Raw genomic sequence first — 27,421 nt, forward strand, 5'->3', positions numbered from 1 at the left:
TTTGCACTAGGTTGAAATGCCACCTAATCTGTATATTAAAAGCTCATTAAAACCTAGGTGTGTAGAAGAGCATTCTTGTCTTTTCTTTGCTAAATTTCTATTTTTGGACCTGTGCCATACTGCTTGGATTATTACGAGCTCTCATATGTTAAACAACTAGAACCCCTTTATTGTGACTTTTATTAATTTCTTGCCTATCCTTTTCCATTTGATTTTTTTCAAGAGACCTTTGAAGGAAAATCTACCAAACTTCCAAATGCCGGTGGGGTTGGGGGCAGGAGTGATAAAATTCACAGCTTTACAAGACTGAATCATCCCATCCAGGAATCTGGCATCCTAATTGTCTAATTATCCAACAGGCACATTTATTTTCAATTATTTCAAAATTCAGAATTTACTTTAGATCTTCAATAACTGCTAAAAGTTGATCTGAAAATAATCAGGCTAAAGACCAAGGCCCTTTTTAACCTGGCCTGTGGAGTGGTTTCTATATAAGAGGTAATTAGTGACCTACCTACTTCAAGTACTGTAATGAAGATGAAACAGAAAAAGGCAGTGGGACAATATGATATATATTAAGGAGAGCAAGACTTGAGGTAGCAAAACCAGAAAGGGATCTTCCACCATAGACCAGAAGTGGGGAGTTGTTTGCCTAAAAAAATGTAGCAAGAGTGGAGATGGAAGAAAAGTGGGAAAATCCAGAGATATTTAGAAGAGAAGGTCAAGATTACTTGGTGGGAGGGAGGAAGAGGGAATGAGGGATGATTCCCAGATTTCTTGCTTGGGCAACAGTGTGGGTTCTGGAGCCATCTATTAAGATAAGAGAAATGAAGAGGAGGGAGTCTTGTGTGTGGAAAAGATCAAGGGAGGATGGTAAAATCACTTGGGACATATTGCATTTGAGGTCCTTCAGGGACATTCAGGTGGATATATGTAATCGTTAATTAAAACGGATCTGAATCAAATTTATGCTGAAGTTCATGTAGAAAAACAAACATACAAGAATGTGTTGGAAAAAAGAGAATCTACTGAGGGGGCCTAGCTCTACCAGATATATGAAATTATATATCCTCTATAATTCAACTGGTATATGGATAGCAAACAGACCAATGAAATAGAATAAAAAGCCCAGAAGGTTTTCCAAGTACATATGGATATTTGATATGTAATAAAGGTGGTATCTCAAATCCCTAAAGCAAAGATGGACTTTATGATGCCAGAACAACTGAGAAACCAATTGGAAAAAGAAAACAAAAGATCCATCAATACTTTATGCCATACACAAATATAAACTCTAAATGTAAAGAAAACCATATGAATACTAGAAGAAAACATGAGTGAATGCTTCTTGGACCTTATGTAGGAAAAGATTTCTTAACTATAAATCGAAATCTAGAGGCAATAAAAGTTAAATAAATTTGACTACTTTTTTTAATGCATGGCAGAAAAACACCATAAACAAAGCCAAAAAGCAACTGACAAACTGGAGAGAAAAATGCAACATATATAACAGTTAATGTATTAAGAAAACTTGAAAATTGAGGTGAGAAGGACCAACAACCCACTAGAAAAATGTGGAAAAGACATGAACCGACAATTCACAAAGAAAGATATTTAAATTGTCCTTAAACAGAGATAAGGCAAAATAAAATGCCATTGAGATATTACTTCTCAACTATCATATCAGTGAACATTTAAAAGTATGTCATAGGTTATGTTGGGAAGGGCGCTGGGAAACAAAACACTCCCCTATATTTCTGATGGGAATGCAAAAATAGGTCTGAGATTCTGGGGAGGGAATAGCCTGGAGATGTAAATCTGGAAGTCATTGGTCTTTACTGGAAATGAATGAGATCAAACAGGGAGACAGAACTTGAGGACTGAGGATAGAGGAGGCCCAGGACAGAACCCTAGGAACACTGCCACTCAAGGTGGCAGCTCAGCTTCCTGGCAGGCACCACCACCCTGGGCTCTGGAGTCAGGCAGAGACAGTCTTGAAAGCGGGATCTGGAGTTCTGGGGCTGAGCGCTCTTGGCAAAGTCGGGTACTCTCTTTGATCAGCTGTCACACCTGGCGATAATGGGCATCAGAGAGAGATACCCTGCGAGGATGCCGTGAGATGCGCCAGGTAAAGCACCTGGGGTCAGAAAGCCACCCCCTCCTCCTCTTCTCCGTGACCCCCCTTTGCTACACAAACACACCCCGACCCCGACCGTCCCCAGCCTCCCGGTCCTTCGGGGATGGATGGTGAGGTGGGTCAGGCAAGGGGGGCCGAGCTCGGGTGACGCGGCGCTCACGTGACCCGCCGGGCGCCTACGTGGGCACCAGCCCCCGCGCCCGCCCGCCCGCCCGCCCTGCGGTCCGGTCCCGGCGCCCGCGCAGAACCAGCTGTCTGAGCTGCCCGGGCAGCGGGGGAGCAGCGAGCGGGCTTCCGCGAGCCGGAGGAGGCACAGGCCTGTCCCGGGTCCCGGCAGGTCAGTGTGAAGGTGGGCGCTGCCGGCGGAACCAGGGAAGGGGTGGAGGTGGCTGGCAGTAGGAGTAGGGAGGGGGCGGAGAAAGGATCCGGGAGACTGGTGAGGAGGGGGAAGCGGAGCGGGCGGAGGCAAGGGCGGGGGAGCCTGGCCCGCCTTCTCGACGACCCCCTGCACTGAGCCCTCCATCCATTTTAGTACTGGAAATGGAGTACGGGGGAGCAACCCCGCAGTGCAACAGTGAAACGTAGACATATTCTGGAAATAACCCCCTCTCACAATCTGCTCCCATGGAAACATCTGACCTCCGCAAAAACGGGGTGGCGCTGGGACAGGTTGCCTCCAGGGGAAGGGGACACAGAGACAAACGCAGTTTGGAAAGCATCCTGGTTTGGTGCCCAAGGCCTGGAAAGAAATGGCGGCTGGGGTGCGGGGGATGTAGGGGAGGAAAACGTTGGGTAAGCAGGGCCTGGACTCAGGAAAGGGAACCGAGTCCCTGTGAGACCGCTGACTGCGCAGCCCCTACCCCTGTCTCCTGTCTGTCCGCAGGTCTGCGCGTCTGTTCCCAGCGCTCTGCGAGGCCTAAAAAGGAGGAGCAACCTGTCCAGAATCCCTGCAGGTCTGTGAAGGTGGTTGTGGGGGAGCTCAATGGACAGGGCCCTATAAGGGTTGAGAGTGTGGAGGGCCCGACCAGGGCCGAATTGGGGCCCCTGCCCATCCCCCACTCACATGAACACACACCTTACCAGGCTGAACCAGTGCAGAGAAGGTGGCAGGGACTGCCAGGGAATGGCTGGCTCACGTGTGTGGGAGGAGTAGCAGGCTACGTGGTGGGCAGAAGGCCCTCTTGGGGGCCCAGCCAGCTTAGGGGAACCCTCACCAGGGGTGAGATGCAAGTACTATCCAGACCTGCATTCCACCCCATGCCCTCAGTCTCCCATGTCTCTTATTTGTCTCCTCTTCCCTCCATTCCCATCCCCCAGGACAGGAAAAGGAGGGGAAATTTCGACATGGAAAAACCCTACAATAAAAATGAAGGAAACCTGGAAAACGAGGGAAAGCCAGAAGATGAAGTAGAGCCTGATGATGAAGGAAAGTCAGACGAGGAAGAAAAGCCAGACGTGGAGGGGAAGACAGAATGCGAGGGAAAGAGAGAGGATGAGGGAGAGCCAGGTGATGAGGGACAACTGGAAGATGAGGGAAGCCAGGAAAATCAGGGCAGGTCCGAAGGTGAGGGCAAGCCACAAGGCGAGGGCAAGCCAGCCTCCCAGGCAAAGCCAGAGAGCCAGCCGCGGGCCGCCGAAAAGCGCCCGGCTGAAGATTATGTGCCCCGGAAAGCAAAAAGAAAAACGGACAGGGGGACGGACGATTCCCCCAAGGACTCTCAGGAGGACTTACAGGAAAGGCATCTGAGCAGTGAGGAGATGATGAGAGAATGTGGAGATGTGTCAAGGGCTCAAGAGGAGCTAAGGAAAAAACAGAAAATGGGTGGTTTTCATTGGATGCAAAGAGATGTACAGGATCCATTCGCCCCAAGGGGACAACGGGGTGTCAGGGGAGTGAGGGGTGGAGGTAGGGGCCAGAGGGGCTTACACGATATCCCATACCTTTAATGCCTTTGGCCTTCCATTCTGATTTCTCTGATGAGAATATTGCTGGCCCTGCTTTCCCTGGTAGGTATTTGCCAGGCCCAATGCTTTAACCTTAAGCTGATACTTTGCTTTAGATGTCAGTCTCGTTACCAGCAGACTTTTGACCCAACTACAGCGCTCTATATTTTAGTAGAGGATTTTCACCCATGTGCATGGAAAAGATGTTCATGGTACATTGTAAAAAAATAAAAAATAAAAATAAAAAAAAGTTTGCAGAACCGCATATACAGTATCAGCCCGTTTTTATAAAAATGTAAATGTTTGCATAATGCATTTGTGCACAAAGAAAACTCTGAAAGCATGTACACTAAAAAGCAGCCAATGGTTATTCCTGAATGGTATCCAAAAATGAGTTCAATCACTTGCTGGGTAGGTACCTCCATGCCATTCTGCTGTTGTTGTGCCCATCCTCATGTCTTCCCTAGGTGTAACTAGGTGAGTGGGCACTGCTACCCCTTCTCCTGGGTCCTTTACCATCCTATGGCTCCCCCATAGGATGCGATTCTTTTTCTTTTCTTTGCTCTCACTCATCTCTACCTTTTCTTAAAGGATATGTCCTTTTGTCATAACAATAATTTTAAAAACTAAACGAGAAAACAATACATAAACAATTGAACTGTTCAGTGAGCTTATGAGGGTAATAAAGACACTTAAAATTTCTGTTGCCAGAACATAAAATGATAAATAAAATTCATATTACCTCTGAGACTAACAGCTAGAGGTATCAACCTGGCAGTTATAACAAATCCATTGCTGTAAGGGTCAGTCTTGCCATCTGTGAAATGGGGATAATACTTATCTCACAGGACTGCCCAGTGGATCAGATGAGGTATTGAACATGTGAGCTGTCCTTACAGGAGCAGGACCCAGCACCCTGTCAGACACTTAAAAGAAGAGCTGAAGGTAGGTTTCACCTGTCCCCAGGAACAACTCCAAGCAGCTGAGTAGAGGGTGCCATCCTTCTCTGGATACTATCATATCTGCTGGGCACTTCTGTTCTGCTATGCCCTGTATATGTACTGTCTGCTGACAGCCACTGATATAATGGAGTACTCATGGTGACAAAGCCCTTCTGATTCCCTACAGTCCCCAAAGGGCCACAGTCCCAATTGCAGGTGGTTCTACTCTAGGGCTTCTTGGAGCCCACTGTATTACACAGTTCTTAGCAAAGTAGCCATTAACATTTTTAGTTCATTTTATATTTGCTTACAGCTTCATTTCTCTTCTTAGGATTTGAGACATTTTGGGTCTAGTTGGGACTGTGTCCTGAGTCTAACCTATTGGCTAGATAATGAACTGTGTTTGAACCAAACATCCTACCCCAGTACCACAGGTGAACCCTATCTAAATTTTTGTACCTTTCTAAGTGTGAGTTTTCTCTAAAAAGCCTCATTGACTGGCCTACTATACAAAATCAAGGGACTTATCCATACATAATCATAGAGATAACCCTGTGTGAAACATCCCTTCCCATTCTAAACCACTTGCAACTGAAAGAGGTACAGTGCTCTTAAAAATATTAAAAACTCTCAGGCATTTTTATTTAGCCCACCAGTATATTCCCTTATCAAAACAGACTTTTAAAAAATTCATCCTGATATCTGTTGCACTGTACTTGACACATATATTTAACAATTACTTGATTATGACTGAGTCAGGAGCCTTGAGTTTTTGGCCCAGTGTATCCTTGGGCAAGTAATTTCACTTGTGAAAAATACAACTTGAAATTCAAAAATAAATAATACAGGAGAAGTGATAATTCTAAATCCAGCTCATAAACCATTTTAACAATGTATAAAAATGATTTTTTTCAAAATACGTTCAAAATATGTTAAACAACTCCCTGGGAACCTCCCTGGTCCCTGGCACAAACCCAGAATTTCTAGGAATATGGCTCTAGAACCTGCAATTTCCACAAACTCCCCAGGTGATTCTAATGTACAGTGAAGTTTTACACATTGCATGATCTCAATTACATTAAATATAAACCATAAAAAAGTAGGAGGAAGTATAAGGAAATGTTTATCTGAATTCAATAGGCACAAAGCACATATGTACCAACATCTTTTAAAAAATCAAACTATGTGCTAGATTTGTACATTGACAACTACAAAACATTGATGAGAGAAATTAAGATTTAAATAAATGGAAAGATACATTGTTCATGGATTAGAATGGCTGCAAAGAAACAGTGGCACAGGACTCCCTCAAGGTGGATGCCCTAACCAAGGTTCTGCCTGTTTTGACCTTTTGGGAGGGTCTTGAAATCTAAAGACTACCAGGCCACATTCCCTTCTAAATAGTCCATATCTGTTTATTCAGGTAGTGAGTGTACCCACTGGGGGCATCCACTGTAGAGGAAACTATCAATAATTGGGAGGAAAAAATGACCATCTCAGTAGATATCATTCAGCCTCCCCATTCCCCTGCCACTGCTATCCCAACGTTTGCTCAATGGGCCCTTGTACAAAGTGGCCACAGAAACAGAAATAGAACTATGTGAGAGCTCAACAATATTGACTTCCCATACCAACCTGATCTGACTACTCTCATAGCTGAGTATGAAACCTGCCAACAGCAGAGGCCATTGCTGAGACCCTAATATGGTATCATTTCCAGAAGGAATGTCGATTACATTACTTTGTGCCCTATAAATATATAGAATTATAAATTGTCAATTAACAATAATTATTTAAACTATGAGAAATAATACACAAGTACAATGTAGCAAGATATAATATCAATATACAAAATCAATTGTATTTCTTTATAGTAGAAATTAACAATCTGAAATGAACTTAAGAAAATGATTCCATTTACAATGGTATCAAAAAGAAAAACAATCTTGGGAATAAATTTAACAAAACAAATGCCAGACTTGTATATGGAAAAGTACAAAATGTTGTCAAAAGAAACTAAAGACAACCTAAATAAATGGAAATAAATTCAATGTTCATTGATTGAAAGACTTAATATTGTTCAGATGGCAATATTCCCTAATTGATCTACAGACTTAAGGCAATCACTATCAAAATCTCCCCTGACTTCTTTGCAGATAATAACAAAGTGATCCTAAATTATAATGACCCAAAACAGACAAAACAATCTTGAAAAACAATAACAAATGGAGTTCTTACACTTTCTAACTTCAAAACTTACCACAAAGCAATAGTAATCAAGACAGGGTGGTCCTACCATAAGGATAGACATATAAATTAATGGAATAGAATTGGGAATCCAGAAGTAAACTCTCACTTTTATGCTCAATGGATTTTCAACAAGTCTGCCAAGACAATTCAAAGGGAAGATAATAGTTTTTAAACAAATTGTGATGAAACCATTAGATATCCACATGCCAAAGAATGAATTTAGAACATTATGTCACACCCTACATCAAAGTGAACTCAACACAGATCATAAATATAAATGAAAGAGCTAAAACTATACAGCTCTTAGAAGAAAACATACGCATAAATATTCATGACCTTGAGTTAGGCAATTTTACTTAGATACGACAACAAAATCATATGTGACAAAAGATACATTCTACTTCATGAAAATGGAAACGTTTTGTGCTTCAAATGATAACATCGAGAAAATGAAAAGATGACCCACCAGATGGGAGAAAATAACTGCAAATAATACATTTGATAAGGAGCTAATTTCCAGACTATATAAAGAACTCTTACAACTCAACCATTAAAAAAAAAGAGAACCCAATTTTAAAATGGGCAAATGATTTGAATAGATATTTCTCCCAAGAAGATATACAAATGTCCAATAGGCATATGAAAAGAAGCTCAACTGTATTAGTCACTAGGGAATGTAAACCAGAACCACAAAGTGATACCACTTCACACACAGTAGGATGGCTAAAACGAAAGAGATAGAAAATAAGTTTTGGTGAGGATGGGGAGAAACAAGCCCTCATACATTGCTGATGGGAATGCATTTGCTTGGGATAACAAATTGGCAATTCTTTAAAATGTTAAACATAATGTGTCATAAGACCCAGCAATTCCATTCCTAGGTATATACACAAGAGAAATGAAAACATACAGTCATGCAAAATGTATACACAAATGTTCATAGCAGTATTGTTCATAATAGCCAAAATATAGAAAAAAAAATCCATGAACTGGTGAATAAACAAATATGGTATATTATACAATGTATTTGGCAATAAAAAGGAAGAAGTACTGATACATGGCATAGCATGGATGAACCTTGAAAACATTATGCTAAGTGAAAGTAGGCAGTCACAAAAGACCACATAGTTTATTATTCAATTTATAATAAATGGCCATATCAACAAATCTATAGAGAAAGTAGATTCGTGGCTGCATGGGGCTTGCAGAAGGGCAGGAATGAAAAATGGTAATAGGAAGGTTTTCTTTAGGGGTGATGAAAATGTAAAATTGGATAGTGGTGATGGTTGCCCTCCTCCATAAATATTCTAAAAACCATTGAATTGTGCACTTTACATGGGTGAATTATAAGGCATATGAATTATATCTCAATAAAGCTGTTAAAGAGAAATAATTATCTACAATAAAAATAAGAACAATGTGTTACACGGCTTGTAACATATGTAGAAGTAAAATGTACAATGTGGTGGTTAATACTGAGTGTCAACTTGATTGGATTGAAGGATGCAAAATATTGTTCCTGGTTGTGCCTGTGAGGGTATTGCCTAAGGAGATTAACATTTGAGTCACCGAACTGGGAGACGAAGACCCACCCTCAATCTGGGTAGGCACTATCTAATCAGCTGCTAGCCTGACTAGGATAAAAGTAGGCAGAGGAACGTGGAAAGACTAGAATGGCTTAGTCTTCTGGCCTTACATCTTTCTCCCGTGCTGGATGCTTCCTGCCCTCAAACATCAGACTCCAAGTTCTTCAGTTTTTGGACTCTTGGACCTTCGATCACAGACTAAAGGCTACACTGTCAGCTTCCCTAATTTTGAGGTTTTGGGACTCAGACTGGCTTCCTTGCTCTTCAACTTGCAGACGGCCTATTGTGGGACTTCACCTGGTGACTGTGTGAGTCAATACTCCTTAATAAATTCCCCTTTATATATACATCCATCCTATTCGTTCTGTCCCTCTAGAGAACCCTAATACATACAACAATAGAAAAAAAGATGAGAGGGGGAATGCACAGTTGTAGGGTTCTTCCATTATCCATGAAATCATTTACAGTTGACCCTTGAACAACACAAGTTTGACCTGTGTTTTTTGATGTGGATTTTTCCAACCAAACTGAGATGGAAAATACTGTACTTGTGGGATGTGAAGTCTGCCTATAGCGAGGGCTGACTTTTCACATAGATGAGTTCTGCAGAGCCAACTCCAGGACCCACCTAGGTATACATAGATTTGTGTATCCTGGGGAGTGGTGGGTCCTGGAACCAATTCCCTAAGTATACTGAGAGATAGCTATAATATTATTTGAAGGTAGACTGTGATAATCTATGATACATATTACAAATACCAGAGCCATGGCTCAGAGATTTTGCCTGAGGGAAGGGAGGGAAGTAGGATGTAAAATGGAGAGTTCTAAATTTTTTCCCAAAGGAAAGGAATTCATTTGCAACAGAATATGGAGAAGTCCAAGTTCAAGGGAGCTCTCAAAAACAGTGGAGGCTCTGGTGCATGATATATTAAAAATATATATTACAGTATATATTTGGTCAATGTCCCCAGTTCCTGGCACAGAGCTCCTAAAACCTTTGGGATTTTCTGAATGATAGGAGTGTCTTTTGTTATTCATAATGAGCCCCTTTTGACTACTCCTGAATTTATGCTAATGAGGTGACTTAGGGTAAGACCCCTAGATAGCTTCAGGATGGGGACTGGACGCCAGAAAGACCAAATACATGATTACAGGATGGGAACTTTCTGCCTTGCTCCTGACCTCCAGGGATTGGAGAGGGGATAAAAATTGAGTTCAATTACCAGTGGCCAATGATTACATAAATCATTCCTATACGATAAAACCTCCATTAAAATCCCTAAATGATGGGGCTCGGGAGCTTCTGGGTTGGGAATACATTGATGTACTGATCAGATGGAGCACCCAGAAAAGGCATGGAAGCTCTGTGCCAAATATACCCCATATCTTACCTTATGCATGTCTTCCATTAGGCTCTTCCTGAGTTGTATCCCTTACAATAAACTGGTAATAGTAAGCAAAGCATTTTTCTAAGTTCTGTGAGTCATTCCAGTAAATTACTGAACTCAAGAAGGGAGTCATGAGAACTGTGAATAAAAAATAGACTCTCAGGACCCCAAACTCACTATGGCAAAAGGGAAATTAAGCTTGGGAACTGAGTCATCCAAAAACTGCCTTCCATTTGTTCCCAAATAGCTGTAATTTCACATGCTTACTTTATCTTATGTAAAATGTAGATTTACTGAGCATGAGATGAATGCATAATTGACTTTTCCTCTACTCCTTTCTTTTTACATGTAAAATGTAGATTCACTGAGTGCTAATCAGAGCCTCACAAGAATGTAACCACTTGCCTCATTGCCTACCCATCCTCCTTTTTTTTCTTCCCCTCTTGCTTGCTCTTTCTCCTTTAAATACTGAAGTTCCCAAAGCCCTCTGTGGGAAAACCACAGGTCACCAATCCTACTGTGACTTGTGTTTCATTTTCCTAGGTGTGTCCTCAACCTTGGCAAAATAAACCTCTAATCATTGAGATCTGCCTCAGTCACTTTTTGATTTACAGAACCCTCAAATTTGTACTAGCCCAGGCTGAAGTGTGGGTAGGTTGGGCACCCCATTTGCAGCTGCCATCTGAAGTGGAGGGCAGTCTTATCCTTAAAAGCCCTTAAACTGTAGGGTCTGCACTAACTCTGAGGAATTAATATCAGAATTAAATTGAATTGTAGGACACCCAGTTGGTGCCAGAGAATCAGAGAATTGGTAGGTGTTAGAAAACACCACACATTTGATGTCAGAAATAGTGCCAGAAAACACCACACGTGGTGAAAGGCAATTGAGAGGACATTGGTAGATTCACTGGAGATGCAGACTAAGCTGTAGGCCCACTAGTTTGCTGGAGACAACCCGGGACAGAGAAAGCTGGGAGGAGACCTACTGGGATTAGAACAAATCTGTCTGTGGAATCATTTATGCCCCAGGGCATTGTTGAAAACAATAGGGCAATCAGCAGGCAATTAGTGGAGCTAAACAGCTGGGTATGGTCAGGGAAAAAAACAGTCAAGGAAAACCCTGCCAAAGGTGACTGTCGGCACAACCAAGGCTGAGCCTTCTGGTGAGCAACATAACAGGCTTCACATTGTGCAAGCACAGACTTTACTAAAATAATCTAGCTAATCACTAAATAAATAAATATGCAAATATCAGTAAAAAGCTCCAGATGGGGAAGAGGAAAATAGTACCCAGAGGTGCTACAATATATTATCCAAAATGCTCAGTTTTCAACAAAAAATTATGAGATTTGCAGGGAAACAGGAAAGTATAACCCATATACCAGAAAAAGGCAGACACTAGGAGCTCCTTGTGAGAGTGGCCAGATGTCAGTTTGAACAAAGACTTCAAAGTAGCTATTATTAATATGTTCACAGAACTACAAGAAACCATGATTAAAGAAGTAAAGAAAGATATGATGATGTTGCATCAAATATAAAATATCAAAGACATAGAAATTATTTTTAAAACAAATCGAAATTCTGGGATTCAAAAGTACAATAACTAAAATGAAAAATTCAGTATTACATTTGAACTGCCAAAAGAATCAGTAAACTTGAAGGTAAATTGATAGAAATTATGCAATCTGAATAACCAAGAGAAGAAAAGACTAAATACAAATGTACAGTGCCTCAGAGAAATGTGGAACACCATTAAGTATTACATTAGCAAAGGAATTACTCCCAACAAGAAATCCATAGGAACCAACTGAAGAGATCTAAAAATGATATCTAAGAAGGTCAAAAGCTATTAACATATACTCGTTCTCCTCTCTTCTCTCAGCTTCTTTAAAATACATAAGTTCATATAAAGCAATAATTATAATAATGTATTGTTGAGTTTGTCAGATGTATAGTTGTAACATACATAACAATAATATGACAAAAATGGAGAAGGAAATAGAATGATATAGAAATAACATTTCTATATCTCACTGGAATTAAGTTAGTATAAATCTGAAGCTGATTCTGATAAGCTAATATGTATATGGTAAGTCTAGAGCAACCACTAAGGAAATAACTAAAAAATATGGTTTAAAAATCATTTTAAAAATTAAAATGCTATATTAGAGAATATTCAGTTAATGCAAAAGAAAGTGGTAAAGGAAGATTCGAGGAAGACAGGAGACCTACAGAAAACAAAAAGTAAAACGGCAGGTATAAATCCAACTAAATCAATAATAACATTAAGTCTGAATGGGTTAAACTATCCAATAAAAGGCAGTTGTTAAAATGGAAATTAAAAAACCAAGATCAAACCATTTGCTGTCTATAGCAGACAAACTTCAGATTCAAAGATACAATAGACTGAAAGTAAAAGGATGAAAAAAGATACATCATTTTGTATGATTTTACTATAGCCAGCTTTCTGGAGTGGCCACAGTAATATTAGACAAAACAGACTTTAAGAAAAAAAAAAAGTGTTAGTAGAGATAAAGAAGGACATTGTTTAATGATAAAAGGGTTAATCCATCAGGCAGATATAACAATTATAAACATATATGCACCTAACAAAAGAGCACCAGAGGGCTGGGCGCAGTGGCTCACACCTGTAATTCCAGCACTTTGGGAGGCCGAGGTGGGTGGATCACCTGAGGTCAGGAGTTTGAGACCAGCCTGACCAACATGGTGAAACCCCATCTCTACTAAAAATACAAAAATTAGCCGAGTGTGGTGGCACACACCTGTAATCCCAGCTACTTGGGAGGCTGAGGGAGGAGAATCACTTGAACCTGGGAGGTGGAGGTTGCAGTGAGCCAAGACTGTGCTGTTACACTCCAGCCTGTGCAATAAAAGCAAAACTCTGTCTAAAGAAAAAACAAAACAAAACAAACACGAAGGAAAAAAACCACACCAGAATACCTGAAGCAATTTACAGAAATGAAGAGATAAATAGACCACTCAACAATAATAGTTGGGATAGTTGGGGACTTTCAACTTTTAATAATGGATAGAAGAACTAGGCAGAAGATCAACAAGGAAATAGAAGACTTGAACAACACTATAAACCAACTAGACCAAACAGACATATATGGAACATTCCACCCAACAAAAGAATATACGTTCTTCTCAAATGCACATGGAACATACTCCAGAATAGACCATATGCTAGGCAATAAAACAAACCACAATAAATTTGAAAGATTAGAGATAATTCTAAGTATTTCCCCTAGCATAGAATGAAAGTAGAAAACAATAACAGAAATAAATTTGGGAAACTCACAAATATGTGGAAATTAAACAACACACTCCTAAATCACTAACAGATCAAAGATAAAATAAAGAGGAAAATTAGAAAATATGTTAAGACTAATGAAAATGAAGATACAAAATTCCAAACCTTACAGCATGCGTCTAAACCAATGCTTAGAAAGATATTTATAGCTGTAAATGCCTACAGTAAAAAAGAAGGCTGGGCACAGTGACATGTGTCAGTAGTCCCAGCTACTTGGGAGGCTGAGGTGAGAGGATAACCTGAGCCCAGGAGTTTGAGACCAGCCTGGGTAACATAACAAGGCTCTATCTTCAAGAAAAAAAAGGAAGAAAGATCTCATATCGATAACCTAACCTTCCACCTTAAGACACTGAAAAAGAAGAGCAAACTAAACCTAAAGCAAGCAGAAGGAAGGGAATAATAAAAACTAGAGCGGAAATTAATAAAATAAAGAATAGAAAAATAATAGGAAAAGTCAATAAAAACAAAAGCTGGTTCTCTGTAAGGATCAACAAAATGAACAAACATTTAAATTGATTAGCCTGGAAAAAAAAAGAGAAGACTCAAACAACTAGAGTCAAAAACGAAAGAGGGTACATTACTATTGACTTTACAGAAATAAGAGGATTATGGAGGAATACTATGAATAACTGTATGCCAATAAATTACATAACTTAGATTAAATAAATGGATTCCTAGAAAGACACTACCAAAACTGACTCCTGGATAAATACAGAATCTGAATAGACCTATAACAAATAAAGAGAATGAACTACCAATGAAGGAACATCCAGGCCAAGATGGCTTCATTGGTGAATTCTACTAAACATGTAAAGAAAAATTAATATTCGCTTTTCACAAATTTTTACAAAAAATAGAAGAGGAGAGAACATTTCTCCACTCATTATATGAGGCCAGTGTTACTCTGTTACCAAAACTATACAAAGACACCACATGAAAACTACAAGGCAATATCTCTTATGCTGTAGATTTTTTTGAGGATGCAAAAATCCTCAAAAAATATTTCAAACAAATCCAGCATCATATAGAAAGAATTATACAATATGACCAAGTGAGGTTTATCCCAGGAATGCAAAGTTGATTTAACATTCAAAAATCGATCAATGTAATACACCATATGAATAGAATAAAGCACAAAAACTACATGATGATCTCAAAAGATGAAGAAAAAAATGTTCAACAAAATTCAACATCATTTCATGATAAAAACACACAACAAATGAGGAATACAAGCAAAATTCCTTAACCTGACAAAGGGTATATATGAAAAAGACACAGTTAACAACATACTTAATGATGAAACACTGGATGCTTTCCCCTTAAGATCAGGAACAAGACAAGAATGTCTGTTCTCTCCACTTCCATTCAACTTTGCACTAGAGGTTCTAGCCGCAGAGGTTAGACCAAAAAAAAGAAAGAAAAGACACCCAGATTGGAAAGGAAGAAGTAAAACAACCTCTGTCTTAGTCCATTCAGGCTGCTATAACAAAATACCATACACCGGGTAGCTTATAAACAACAGAATTTTATTTCTCACAGCTCTGGAGGCTGGAAGTTCAAGAACATGGTGCCAGCAGATTTGGTGCCTGATTAGGGCTGAATCTCTGGTTCACAGATAGCACCTTCTAGCTGTGTACTCACATGGTAGAAGGGGCAAATAAGTTCCCTCAGGCCTCCTTATAAGAGCACTAATCCCTTATAATGCTCTGCCCTCACAGAGCACTTCATCAGACTTGTAATTTACCAGAAATGAACAATCCAAATAATAACAAGTATTGGTGAGGATGAGGAGAAATGGAAACCCTCATACGCTGCTGATGGAAATGTAAAATGACAGTTCCTCAAAATGTTAAACACGGAGTAACCATATGACCCAGCAATTCCAGACCTAGTTACATACCCAAGAGAAAAAAAACCCATAAATACATGTCCACACAAAAACTTACATGAATGTTTATAGCAGCATTATTCATAATAGCCACAAGGTGAAAAGAATCTAAATGTCTATCAACTGATGAATGCATAAACAAAATGTGGTATATTTAGATGATGGAAAACTATTTGGTCATTAAAAATAAAGTTTTGATACATGCTACAATATGGATGGGCCTTGAAAACATTATGCTAAGTGAAAGAAGCCAATCACAAAAGACCATATATTGCATGATTCCATTTATATGAAATACAGAGAATAGGCAATTCCATAGAGACAAAGAGTAGATTAATGGTTGGCTAGGGTTGGGGAGGATAGAGGGTAGAGAGTCTTAACCAAAGGGTATAAACTTTCTTTATGAGGTGATGAAAATGTTCTAAAATTGATTGTAGTGATGGTTACACATATCTCTTAATATACTAAAAGCCACTGAACTGTACACTTTCAGTGGGTGAACTCTATGTCATGTGAACAACAACTTAATAAAACTGTTTTAAAAAAAAAAGAATGAAAAGGGGTCATTATTACAGATCCTCTAAGCATGTAAGGGACAGTATGGTAGTATTATGAATAACTTTATGCCAATAAATGCAATAATGTAGATAAAATGGTCAAATTTCTTGAAAGATACGAATTACCAAGCTCACTCAAAAAATAAATAGAAAACCTGAACAAAAGAGTGGTGTTTAACCACCAGGTCTCTGAAAGAAATTAAAAACCCTGATTCACAGAGTATCTGACTTCTAAAGTGTAAACTATGGCCAATTTTAATCAATCAATGTATCATCACTGAATGTAGATTTGATAAGAGATAGTGACAATCAGCTCTCAATAGCTGGCACAGGCCAGTTCCAGTATACAACTGTCTATATCTTTTTTTTTTTTTTTTTTTTTGAGACGGAGTCTCACGCTCTCGCCCAGGCTGGAGTGCAGTGGCGCGATCTCGGCTCACTGCAAGCTCCGACCCCCGGGTTCACGTCATTCTCCTGCCTCAGCCTCCTGAGTAGCTGGGATTACAGGCGCCCGCCACCACGCCCCGCTAATTTTTTTGTATTTTTAGTAGAGACGGGGTTTCACCATGTTAGGCAGGATGGTCTCGATCTCCTGACCTCGTGATCCGCCCGCCTCCGCCTCCCAGAGTGCTGGGATTACAGGCGTGAGCCACGGCGCCCGGCCCTACCACTGTCTATATCTATAAAATAAAATTAATTTGTTATTAAAAACTTTCCAAGAAAACTCCAGACCCAGATGTCTTCACTAGTGAATTCTATCAAATATTTAAAGCTGAAATAACACAAATGTTAAACAAACTCTCAGAAAGTAAAGGAAAAGGCCTCCTCTCTACATAATGAGCCTGAATGACCCTGATGCCAATACAAAAACATTACAAGAAAACTATAGACATTATGTTTATAGATGCAAAAATTCTTAACAAAATTTTGGGAATTTGAATCCAGCAATAAATAAAAAGTATATATATATTTATCATGACCAAGTGAGGTTTATCACAAAAATGCAAAGTTGGTCAAGTACTTGGAAGTCAATTTAATTAAACATATTAACATAATAAGGAGAAAAATATGACCACCTCAATAGATACAGAAACAGCATTTGATAAATGTCAATAAAATCTCTCAGGAAACAATTAGAAAGGAACTTCCTTAACCTGAAATAGGTTATCTATTAAAAAAAAAAATCACAGCTGACATCACACTTAATAGTGAAAGAATGATTTCCTCTTATGATAGGGGATCATGCAAGCATGTCAGTTCTCACCACTGTTATTCAACTATGTACTGGAAATCCTAGTTAGTGCAATAAGGCAAGGAGAAAAGGTATGTAGAGGCCAGGCACGGTGGCTCACGCCTGTAATACCAGCACTTAGGGATGACAATGCCGAAGGATCACCTGAGGTCAGGAGTTTGAGACCAGCCTGGTCAACATGGTGAAACCCCACCTCTACTAAAAATACAAAAAATAGTTGTGCGTGATCATGCGTGCCTGTAATCCCAGCTACTCGGGAGGCTGAGGCAGGAGAATCACTTGAGCCTGGGAGGCAGAGGTTGCAGTGAGCTGAGATCGTGCCATTGCACTCCAGCCTGGGCAACAAGAGCGAAACTCCATCTCAAAAAAAAAAGAAAAGAAATGTAGATAGGAAAGGAAGAAGTAAAAATGTATTCATAGAAGAATCATGATCATGTACATAGAATGCCTTAAGAATCTACAAAAAGTTATTGGAATCACTAAGTGAATTTAGCATGATCTAAAGATAAAAGGTCAATATACAAAAATCAAGTATATATTTTATATACTAGAAATAAACAATTAGAAGATAAAAAATTTAAAGTACCACTTGCAAAGGCATCAAAAAGCATGAAATAATTAGAAATAAAGTTTATTAAATATGTGAAGATTTTATATTGAAAATTATAATACATTACTGAGAGTAATTATGGAAGACCTAAATAAATGAAGTATAATACCATGTTCACGTATCAGAAGACTCAGTATTGTGAAAGTGGCAATTCTCCTCAGATTGATCCATTTATTCAGTGTAATTCCAGTTAAGATCACAGCCAAGAAAAGCCTAAGACAGCTTACCAACTAAAAGTAATATAGTATTCTAGATGGCATCCTGGAACAGAAAAAAAGGATATCAGGTAAAAATGAAGAAAATGGGAATAAAGTATGGGCTTTAGTTAATGATAATGTCTCAATATTGGTTTGTTAATTATAACAAATGCACCATAGTAATGTAAGATGTTAAAAATAGAGGAAACAGGGTTTGGGATATATAGACACTGTATTATTTTCTAGATTTTTTGGTAAATCTAAAACTATTCTAAAAAAAGAATTATATTTTTAAAATAAAAAAACACGACGTTAAAAAAAAGGCAACAGGAGAAAAAAAGCTTTATATTTTATTACCTAAAATGGTACTTTTTTTTCTTGCTTGTTGAATAGAGGCCTTGCATTGTCTTTTACACTGGGCCCTGCAAATTATGGAGCCAGCCCTGCCTCTGTCCCAGCCTCCTTCCCAGGCCTCAGGCTGAGGTTGTTCTGGGTGCTTGTAAAAGTCCCTGAAAGGCCAAGGCTAAGCTGTGGCTCTGTTGCAGCCCAGCAGGGAAGGCCAAAATAGAATGAGTTATGTGCTCTGAGCTTGTCTGGATTCTGGGAAATGCAGCAGCAGCCACAATCCGCAGGTGGTCCCCACTCAGGCCAAATGGTGTTCATCCCTCCTCAGCATGGTGGGCACGATGGAATCATAGCTTCCTAGAGCTAGAAGGGACCTCATTCATGGTTCTACCACAGCCCTCGCCCACACCATTTAGGGAGAAAAATGATACAAATAGAGGCAAGGAGAGGGGTAGGAGGCTGCCACACCTCCAGAGCCTCCAGGGAGTGAATGACAGCATAAGTCTTGCTCAGACCCAAGCCTAGTACTGTCTCTCTTCAGCCCAGGTCTGGACCCACCTTCCCTGTCCCTGTGCATTTCCAACAGCCTGAGTTGCTACTTAGCCTTTCCTCAGAGACCCTTCCTTGTTTCTCTGAGCATATACAGGATGTGTGTGTGTGTGTGTGTGTGTGTGTGTGTGTGTGTGTGTGTGTGTGTGTGTGTGTGTGTGTGTGTGTTTGGGCCCCAGTTAGGATGAGGCCACAGGCAGAAACAGAAAAGAGGAGGCTCCTGTCATTGCTTTTCCTACTTGGGAATTTCCCCTGGGGCAGGGGTAGGGGAGGAGCCCATGAGAGTCACAGGCTGGACAGGGCCTGCTGCAGTCAACAGCTCCAGGTCTGAGAGCAGGTACTGCCATTAGTGCCATTAGGAAAGAATGCAGAGGCAGCAGCCACAGAGGGAACGTCTGGGCTGGAGAGGGCAGAACTCCTCAAGTCCAGGCAGACAGGGCCTGCAAAGTGAAACCAAGGGGACTCGCAAAGAAGGAGGGTTCTGTTCCTGCCACAGAAGTGCAGCCTCCCCAGCAACAGGAATCCCTGGAGGAGAAACCCACCCTGGGCTTTCTCAGATCCCCCAGAGAAAGGCCACACCACTTGGAGACTGTTGTCATGGCAGCAGCTGCCCAGTGCTGTGTGTAAATGTGGGTGGAGCCCACTGCCCAGGAGCAGTTTTACATAGTAGTTAAAGGTACAATCTCTCATGCCATACTGCCTATGTTTTGTTTTTTTGTTGTTGTTTTCTTTTGTTTTCAGATGGAATCTCTTATTGGCCAGGCTGGAGTACAGTGGCACAATCACGGCTCACTGAAGCCTTGAGTTCCCAGGCCTCTAACCTCGGCCTCCCAAGGAACTGGACCACCTGGGACCGCAGGTGTGCACCACCATGCCTGGCTAATTTTTATTGTTTCTAGAGACAGGATCTCACTATGTTACCCAGGCTGGTCTTGAATTCCTGGGCTCAAGCTATTCTCCCATCATGGCCTCCCAAAGTGTTGGGATTACAGGCGTGAGCCACTGCACCTAGCCTTAGGTTTTAAATCCCATCTCAGCTACTTACTATCATCTGTGTTTCCATGGGAACAATTTGTCACCTCCCAGAGCTCAGTTGTCACACTTTTGAAATGGGTTTCAAAACACTTAAACACTCATTAGTAATAATGGACCAAGCAATATACCCTCATGGGACCCTAAATCAAGGGTATCAAATCAAATCCATCAGAAGGACAGCCCCACCCCAACCCCAACCCTACACAAACAAGTAGCAGATCACACTTCTTTGTAACAAATGATTGTCATTTGGTGGCAGAACCACCTTTACCTTATTCCCTCTTGAGAGTCCTTTCTCTTAAGGGAACCCGAGATCAGCTACTGCTGGGCAGACTTAGAGCCCACATGGAGACTCGGTCTTCATTCCTCCTCTCCTGCTTCTATTTCCTCACACCTCCTTATCTGCCCTCCATATTTACTAAGTTCTCATCAAAGTTTAATTTATACCGGTTCAGGAGCTTTCAGGGACTATAGTGTCTTCTATTAGCAGCACTAGAAAGCAAGCAATCTGAGAAGCCACATGAGAGATGAGAGGAAGGGAACTAGCTCGGCAGGGCATACTCCTGGTTTCACATGCAATAAGGAAAAGAAATTTTTTTCACTTGGAGTCAGAACTCTCTGCTGAGATACCTATAGATCTTTCCTGAGTTTGCTGACTTTATCATCCTATTTAGTACTAGTGGCATGCTTTAAATTAATGATTTGCAGCTAATATACAGAATGATAGAATCTGGATTCAAAGATTGAGGGAGTGAATCTAACGAGACAAAATTTAACCCAGAAAAAATTAGAAGCTTCTATACTTGAGTTAAAACTAAAAAGATTTACAGAAGTGGATTAACAGCTTGAAGTATGAAATAAGGGAGGGGTCTAGTTGACTGCAACTTAAACTGGATTCAATTGTGTGATATGGCATTCACAAAATCTACTATAATTTTAGGATGCATCCATAGATGTATAGCACCTATTCTAAAATGAAGGAGGTGATAAGATCACTCCATTCTGCACTAGGCAGTATATTCAGTGTTTTCAGAGACATTTACACATTCAGGAATGTGTAGAATAATGAATGACTTTGAAAAAATATGTCACATCAGAAATGGCTGAAATAACTGGGGAGGTTAAACCCCCCAAAAAAGTCTTGGTGAGAACATAATTCTTTAAGGATTATGTGAGATGGCATATTGAAAATACTTAGTGCAATGCCTGGCATAAAGTGCACAATTAATCTTAATATTAAAAGGATGTTAATTAGTAGTATTGTTAGCACTGTGTCATACTATTATTATTACTATTATTATAGTTAATGGTTATAGAGTGCTTTCTATGTGCTAGGCTCTATTCCAGATCCTTTACATAGGTTGACTCATTGACTCAGTTATTCCTCTTACAATTCTATGAGGTAGGTACTATTATTGTCTCCAATGTTGTAGACGAGGAAGCTGAGTCACAGAAGATTGAGTAGATTGCCTAGTGTGTCTCACAGAATGGAAGGGGAAAGAACCAGAATAGAAGCCGTGGCAATTTTAAGCTGTCAAGGATGAAAGGTACTTTTATTATTTTATACCTGCTCTGTACCACTCCAAAGGGCAGAGCCAGGACCAATGTGTGTAAACTACTGGGAGGCAGATTTTAACTCAACAGAAGCAAAAATCAATTAATTAATTAATTTTAACACTCTGAATGATTAGAACTTTCTGAGATTTCAGTGAGATATCTTATAAGGCAGTGAGTTCTCCATCACAGGATTTAAGAAGAATAAGGATAGAAATGAATGAAATGGGACTTCTCTAGGAAAGAAACTATACAAATGAGAAACCAACCCTTGATGAAAAAATAAGAAGGCATAGTAAAACTTGGTTTTAAAGACACATCTCACAGAGAAATTGGAAAGTAAAACAGTTATAAAAAAGATATGAAGGTAAACTAATATTTGTCTAAATGCTATCTCAACACAAAGTTAATCAGATGTCAGAGAAAAGCAACAAACAGTTCTTAAAAGGGGAAATTTCACATGAATTTCTGTTCAGAAACTTACTAAACAGCCTGGCTTTAAAACAAAATCCCAGGATCCTCACAGATCAGATGGTCATCTACCCTGAAAGTGTAAAACACAGAGGGAAGGGAAGTAGTATGCTCTGTAGGGGAAAGAGCATCTGCATAAGAAAGTAGCATCCAGGCTGATGTGAGTAGATGAGAGGCAGGCATAAGGTTAAAGATCATAAAATACTGTTAGATAAAAAAAATACATATTGCAATGACAATTGAAAATGCTAGCATAATTGTAGTCCTGCTATTCAGTATGTGGTCAACAGAATTATTGCACAGTTTAATATTGAATGCCCTCCCTGCTGCATCTATCTTTTGGGGTCCAGCAGCCCCAGAACTCAAATATTTGTTGATTTAGTGAATTAATATAAACTTCCTCAACCAGAAGCACCAAGAGGTGGCTGGTTAAGGATTGAGAGTCCCAGTAAAATCTATTTATTCTATTATGAATAACTACTGAATAATTTATATCTATGTACACACGTATATAAATATAAGTTATTTAATATATAATATATTCAGTGTGTATACATGCATATATATGCGTGTATATATATGTGTGTATATATATACACACATAGAATAATGCCAAGCTCTCCACCAAGGACTATCCCATTTCAGATAATAAGTGTTCTGGACTGTTTGTACTTAGATGGACAAATACGTATTTGATTTATGAAAATCAAAGTATTCATTCTTTTTAGATCTACAAACTTTACAAACTTAACTCTTTCTACAGGTCTAGAACTGAATGATTACCAATTTAGATCTGGGGGCTCAAAAAAACAAAATGTGATGTCAAGAAAAAGTGAAAGATTGTCTCCCATGAAAGTGACAAGAGATGAAACATGCTGAATGAGCCTAAATGGACATGATGGAGATATGGATGTGGATTAAAACTGAGAGTGTTGGGATATAAGGATATAATACTGATTTATGAAGGTGAACAGTCAAACGTCAGTGCAGGATCTGAACTGCAGGGGAAATAAGGGGCTTGGTGGCTAAGGAAGGGAGGAGGAGAGAAAGAGGTGGTACTAGGGGAAGTAGCACAGAGGAAGAGGCAATACTACCCGAGACTAGATGCGGACCGTCTCTGGCAACCAGGAAAAGGCAAATACAAAGAGTTGAGTGACAATGCCTGGTGTGTCTGGGGTCAGAGAACACTAGCAGGCACTAGCAGGTGGCTGCAGCAGGGCCGCAGATCAAAGTGGTAACTGGGGATCTGAGTTCGGCAGTGACGCGCGTCCCTCACGTGACCAGGAGCCTCTATGTGCCCAAGTCCCTCTCGTCCCGGTCTTTTTTTGCCTGTCCACCATCTCTCTATTACCCTTTGGTCGAGAGGGAAAGCAAAAGAAGTAAGTTCCCTCTACCCTCTTAAATCGGTGTGAGTGTCGGCGCTGCCTAGTAACCCGGGGAATGGGGTTGACAGAATCGGGATGGCGGAGTCCAGGCCTTTCCCTAAGCTCCAGCCCCGCCCCCCGCGCCCACATTTCTGTGCAAAATATGGTGGTCTCTGGGGCGGGGTGGGGAGGCAAGTACCTCCCCCGTCCCCCGGGAGGGGGGTACAGACATTTGGAAATAGTTTCTAAGAATGCTTCGCTTCCACTTCTCATCTGAAAAGAAATGGCAAGCTTTGCGGGGTGGGGAGGTGGGGGCACGGAGGACGAAGCTTGACGCAGGGTCTGAGACGAAAAGAGAACCCGAGGAGTGGGGGGCGTGCAGGCAGTGGCTGGTGCCCAGAAAGTGGGGGGTGGGGGGTGTCAGTCAGTCCGTCCCTCCTCCCCACTCCCCGCCCCCTACCCTGTCTTGCGTCTGTGTGCAGGTCTGCTGGTCACAGCGGGGCACCTCGAGGAGAGGACGACTAGGAGCACACGGCCCGGAAAGGTCCAGGTCAGGGAAGGGGTACGCAGTGGACCGGGACCGGGGCGCGAGGGTGGACGCCGAAAGGCATGGAGTCTGCAGGCCGCACAGTCCCGCCCCTGTCACTGCGGGCGAGGCCTGTAGCAAAGCCTTCTGGGAAAATGGTGGGCTTTCGGGAAGGAGGGGGCGACCGGGAAGCGGCGGAGTCGGGAGAGCCGGAGAGCCTCTGGGAAAGCGCAAGGTTGAGGACCTGGCCCCCGAATCAGGAAAAGGCAGGTATTGGAACCCACGGCCTGGGTGTTAGTCCAGCCGCTTAGTATTCTGACTCTATTCTGCCTTTCTTGTCTCCTAAGAGTAACTGTGCTTGAAGAAGAAAATTCCCAACATGGACAAACCACGCAAAGAAAATGAAGAAGAGCCGCAGAGCGCGCCCAAGACCGATGAGGAGAGGCCTCCGGTGGAGCACTCTCCCGAAAAGCAGTCCCCCGAGGAGCAGTCTTCGGAGGAGCAGTCCTCGGAGGAGGAGTTCTTTCCTGAGGAGCTCTTGCCTGAGCTCCTGCCTGAGATGCTCCTCTCGGAGGAGCGCCCTCCGCAGGAGGGTCTTTCCAGGAAGGACCTGTTTGAGGGGCGCCCTCCCATGGAGCAGCCTCCTTGTGGAGTAGGAAAACATAAGCTTGAAGAAGGAAGCTTTAAAGAAAGGTTGGCTCGTTCTCGCCCGCAATTTAAAGGGGACATACATGGCAGAAATTTAAGCAATGAAGAGATGATACAGGCAGCAGATGAGCTAGAAGAGATGAAAAGAGTAAGAAACAAACTGATGATAATGCACTGGAAGGCAAAACGGAGCCGTCCTTATCCTATTTAATGTGTTCGGCCTTTAATTCTGTTTTGCCTGCTAATAGTATTGCCATTGCCACCTGGACTTTCTGTTTGCATTTTCTTAATGCCTTTTCCCATATTCTGAATTTTAACTTTTTGTGAGGCTTTATTTTAGATGTTTAGCATGTAACTCGCTTAAAGTTGGGGTTTCCCTCTTTCAGTCATGAGCCCTACACATTTGCATGAAAGATGTACATTATATATTGTGAAACGAAAAAAGCAATTTTCAAATGGTATATATTGTATCCCATTTTTGTAAAAAAAATGTATATTTATATATTAATATGCAAAGAAAAAGCTAAAAGTATATACTTCAAAGGCTTAACAGTGGTTGTGTGGTAAGATAATAGGTGATTTTTTTAATTTTTGTTTTATCTGAATTTCTCATTTTTTCAAGACAAACGTTTTACTTGTGTTGCAAAAATATATAATGAAAAAATCACATAATTTTGAAAAAAACTGTCAATCAGCTTATAACGACAATGTGGCACTTAATAAATACTTGTCAGAACTTTAAAAAAAGTGAATCCTATGTTTTTTTCTGAATCTCTTAGGCACAAATATTAGCCAGATATTGATTATATTTAATAGTCATTTTGTTCTCATTTAAATAGGAGTAATACTTGCTTTACAGTGCTACTGTGGGACCAGATGAGAAAAAGGTTGTGTGAGCTATGTTTGGGGTCTTTATTCCACCTGCACAGGCAGGACCCCAACCCCTATTGATTCCCTGCAGACATAGGGAAGGTACCCAAAGGAGATCTCACTTGTGCTCACAAACAATTCCGGTGAGATTCCAAGTGAGTGCCACATTCTATTCATGTCCTGCTGTACTCTCGGATACCTACCGTATCTGCTAGGCACAGCTGCTCCTTCTCCTGGGTCCTGATCCTTCCACTGGCTCTCATCCCTGCTGATGTGCTGGACTGCTTAAGGTACAAAGCCTCACTGATTGCTCTGGAGTCCCTGGTGGGCCCAAGCTGAATTGTGTCTCCTGCAGATATATAAATGCCCTTCTTCCAGCTTTAATATTGCACTTAGCTAGGAGGCTACCATCTCAATGCTGCTTAGACCTCAATGTCTTTAAAAAATGCTTAGTAAGGCCAGGCGCGGTGGCTCACGCCTGTAATCTAGCATTTTGGGAGGCCGAGGCGGGCAGATCACGAGGTCAGGAGATCGAGACCATCCTGGGGAACACGGTGAAACCCCATCCCTACTAAAAATACAAAAAAAAATTAACCGGGTGTGGTGGCGGGCGCCTGTAGTCCCAGCCACTCGGGAGGCTGAGGCAGGAGAATGGCTTGAACCCGGGGGGCAGAGCTTGCAGTGAGCCAAGATCATGCCACTGCATTCCAGCCTGGGAGACAGCAAGACTCCGTCTCAAAAAAAAAAAAAAAAAATGCTTAGTAAAATAGTTCTTCCATTTTTTTTTTTCCCCCATTTAGGACCTTCCTTTTCTCCACTGGACTCAAACATGAGTCCACCTTTTCTCCACCTGACTCAAACATGATTCCACTAGGTCCTGGGCTAGGAGACAAAATTATTGAGCCAGACACCATGCTGTGTACTCAGAATTGGAACTTCCCTCCCAAATATCCAAGGATAACTATCATTTTAATTGTCTAACTTGCCTTAAGATGAGTTCTCTCTCAGGGGCTTCTGGCAAGCTTGCCTTGCCAATTCAGCTGACTTGCTCAGCTTGTATAAATTAAAGAGGAAGATAATGCTTAGGCTCAAACTAAGACATTCCCCCTTCTACACTGCTCCATATCAGCAAGACACATGCAAAACTACTTTCTACAACATTAAAGTACTATATATATATGTACATAAACATATATATTAGATATGATTTCTCTACTAAGCTACCTTTATAAATCCTAAGATTTTGTTTTATTGATTCTGTTAGTGCTAGAGATACAGAGTGGTTAATAATGATTAAAAATCATGACCCAGTCATGAACTCTGAGATTCTCTTTGATTGACTCTATAAGCTTTACTGTGTTGACTTCTCTAGAGCTATGATTTGCAATTCCAAAAGGAACATGGTGAAGGAGGGATTGTTAACTGAAATTCAACATTAAAATTATTTAAATATTATATATATCAGTGTTTCCCTTATAAAAAATGCAGAAACCCGTTTTCTACGCCAGACCCAGTAAATCTGCTTTTTCATAAATTAGCACACTAAAAGTTGGACAGCCACTGGCATATACGGTATACTTCTGATTTTGTTGAGAATAAACTATGATGTAAATGGAAGAAAATACAGATAATTGTGTCAGAATTAAAAGGGTGAAAGCCTCATCCAAGCATATTTTTAAGTAAGCAACTAAAGATAGTCATACAAATTTTATAACATAAAATGTAGATTTCTTACAGCAAAGCAAGACCTTACACAAAATTAAAACCTAAGAGACAACTTAATAGAAATGTATTTTCCATGACTGATGTTATATACTGCCTTACATTCCATACTTTCAATATGAGTAAAATGCATCAGAAGTAAATTCAAAGTTCTCATTTAGTAATAATCTCAAAAAAATGGTTGAGCCTGCCCTGTACCCTTGGCTTTCTTTTGTTTTTATATTTTTACCATACAATGCCATTTGGAGGAGGT

The 27,421-nt window shown here is 40.7% G+C and overlaps 2 protein-coding genes across 6 annotated transcripts; both read left to right on the forward strand.

The window, feature by feature from the left end:
- The first annotated feature begins 2,336 nt into the window (after positions 1–2,336).
- LOC101130542 (transcription elongation factor A protein-like 3) lies at positions 2,337–4,346 on the forward strand. Its single transcript, XM_055376808.2, is given in 4 exon segments — positions 2,337–2,474; positions 3,021–3,090; positions 3,455–4,003; positions 4,005–4,346. Coding segments are annotated over 2 exon segments (552 nt in total). The 5' UTR covers positions 2,337–2,474; positions 3,021–3,090; positions 3,455–3,481; the 3' UTR covers positions 4,035–4,346.
- An 18,757-nt stretch (positions 4,347–23,103) lies between these two features.
- On the forward strand, positions 23,104–25,323 carry TCEAL1 (transcription elongation factor A like 1). 5 transcript variants are annotated; one of them, XM_019019747.3, is made up of 3 exons: positions 23,104–23,417; positions 23,885–23,964; positions 24,276–25,323. In XM_019019747.3, the coding sequence occupies exon 3, from the start codon at positions 24,308–24,310 to the stop codon at positions 24,785–24,787; it is 480 nt and encodes a 159-aa protein (XP_018875292.1). In that variant the 5' UTR covers positions 23,104–23,417; positions 23,885–23,964; positions 24,276–24,307; the 3' UTR covers positions 24,788–25,323. The 5 variants fall into 5 exon arrangements, with proteins under 5 accessions (XP_018875292.1, XP_004064646.1, XP_063559002.1 ...); XM_004064598.5 differs by having other exon boundaries at positions 23,116–23,417; positions 23,885–23,952; XM_063702932.1 differs by having other exon boundaries at positions 23,118–23,417; positions 23,885–24,198; positions 24,278–25,323.
- The last annotated feature ends 2,098 nt before the right edge of the window (positions 25,324–27,421 follow it).

Source organism: Gorilla gorilla, chromosome X, assembly GCF_029281585.2.
Source record: "Gorilla gorilla gorilla isolate KB3781 chromosome X, NHGRI_mGorGor1-v2.1_pri, whole genome shotgun sequence".
Lineage (NCBI taxonomy): Eukaryota > Metazoa > Chordata > Mammalia > Primates > Hominidae > Gorilla > Gorilla gorilla.

Excerpts from the sequence above, each read along its gene's own strand:
- TCEAL1 (XM_019019747.3), top strand. The coding sequence starts at position 24,308 with ATGGACAAACCACGCAAAGAAAATGAAGAAGAGCCGCAGAGCGCGCCC.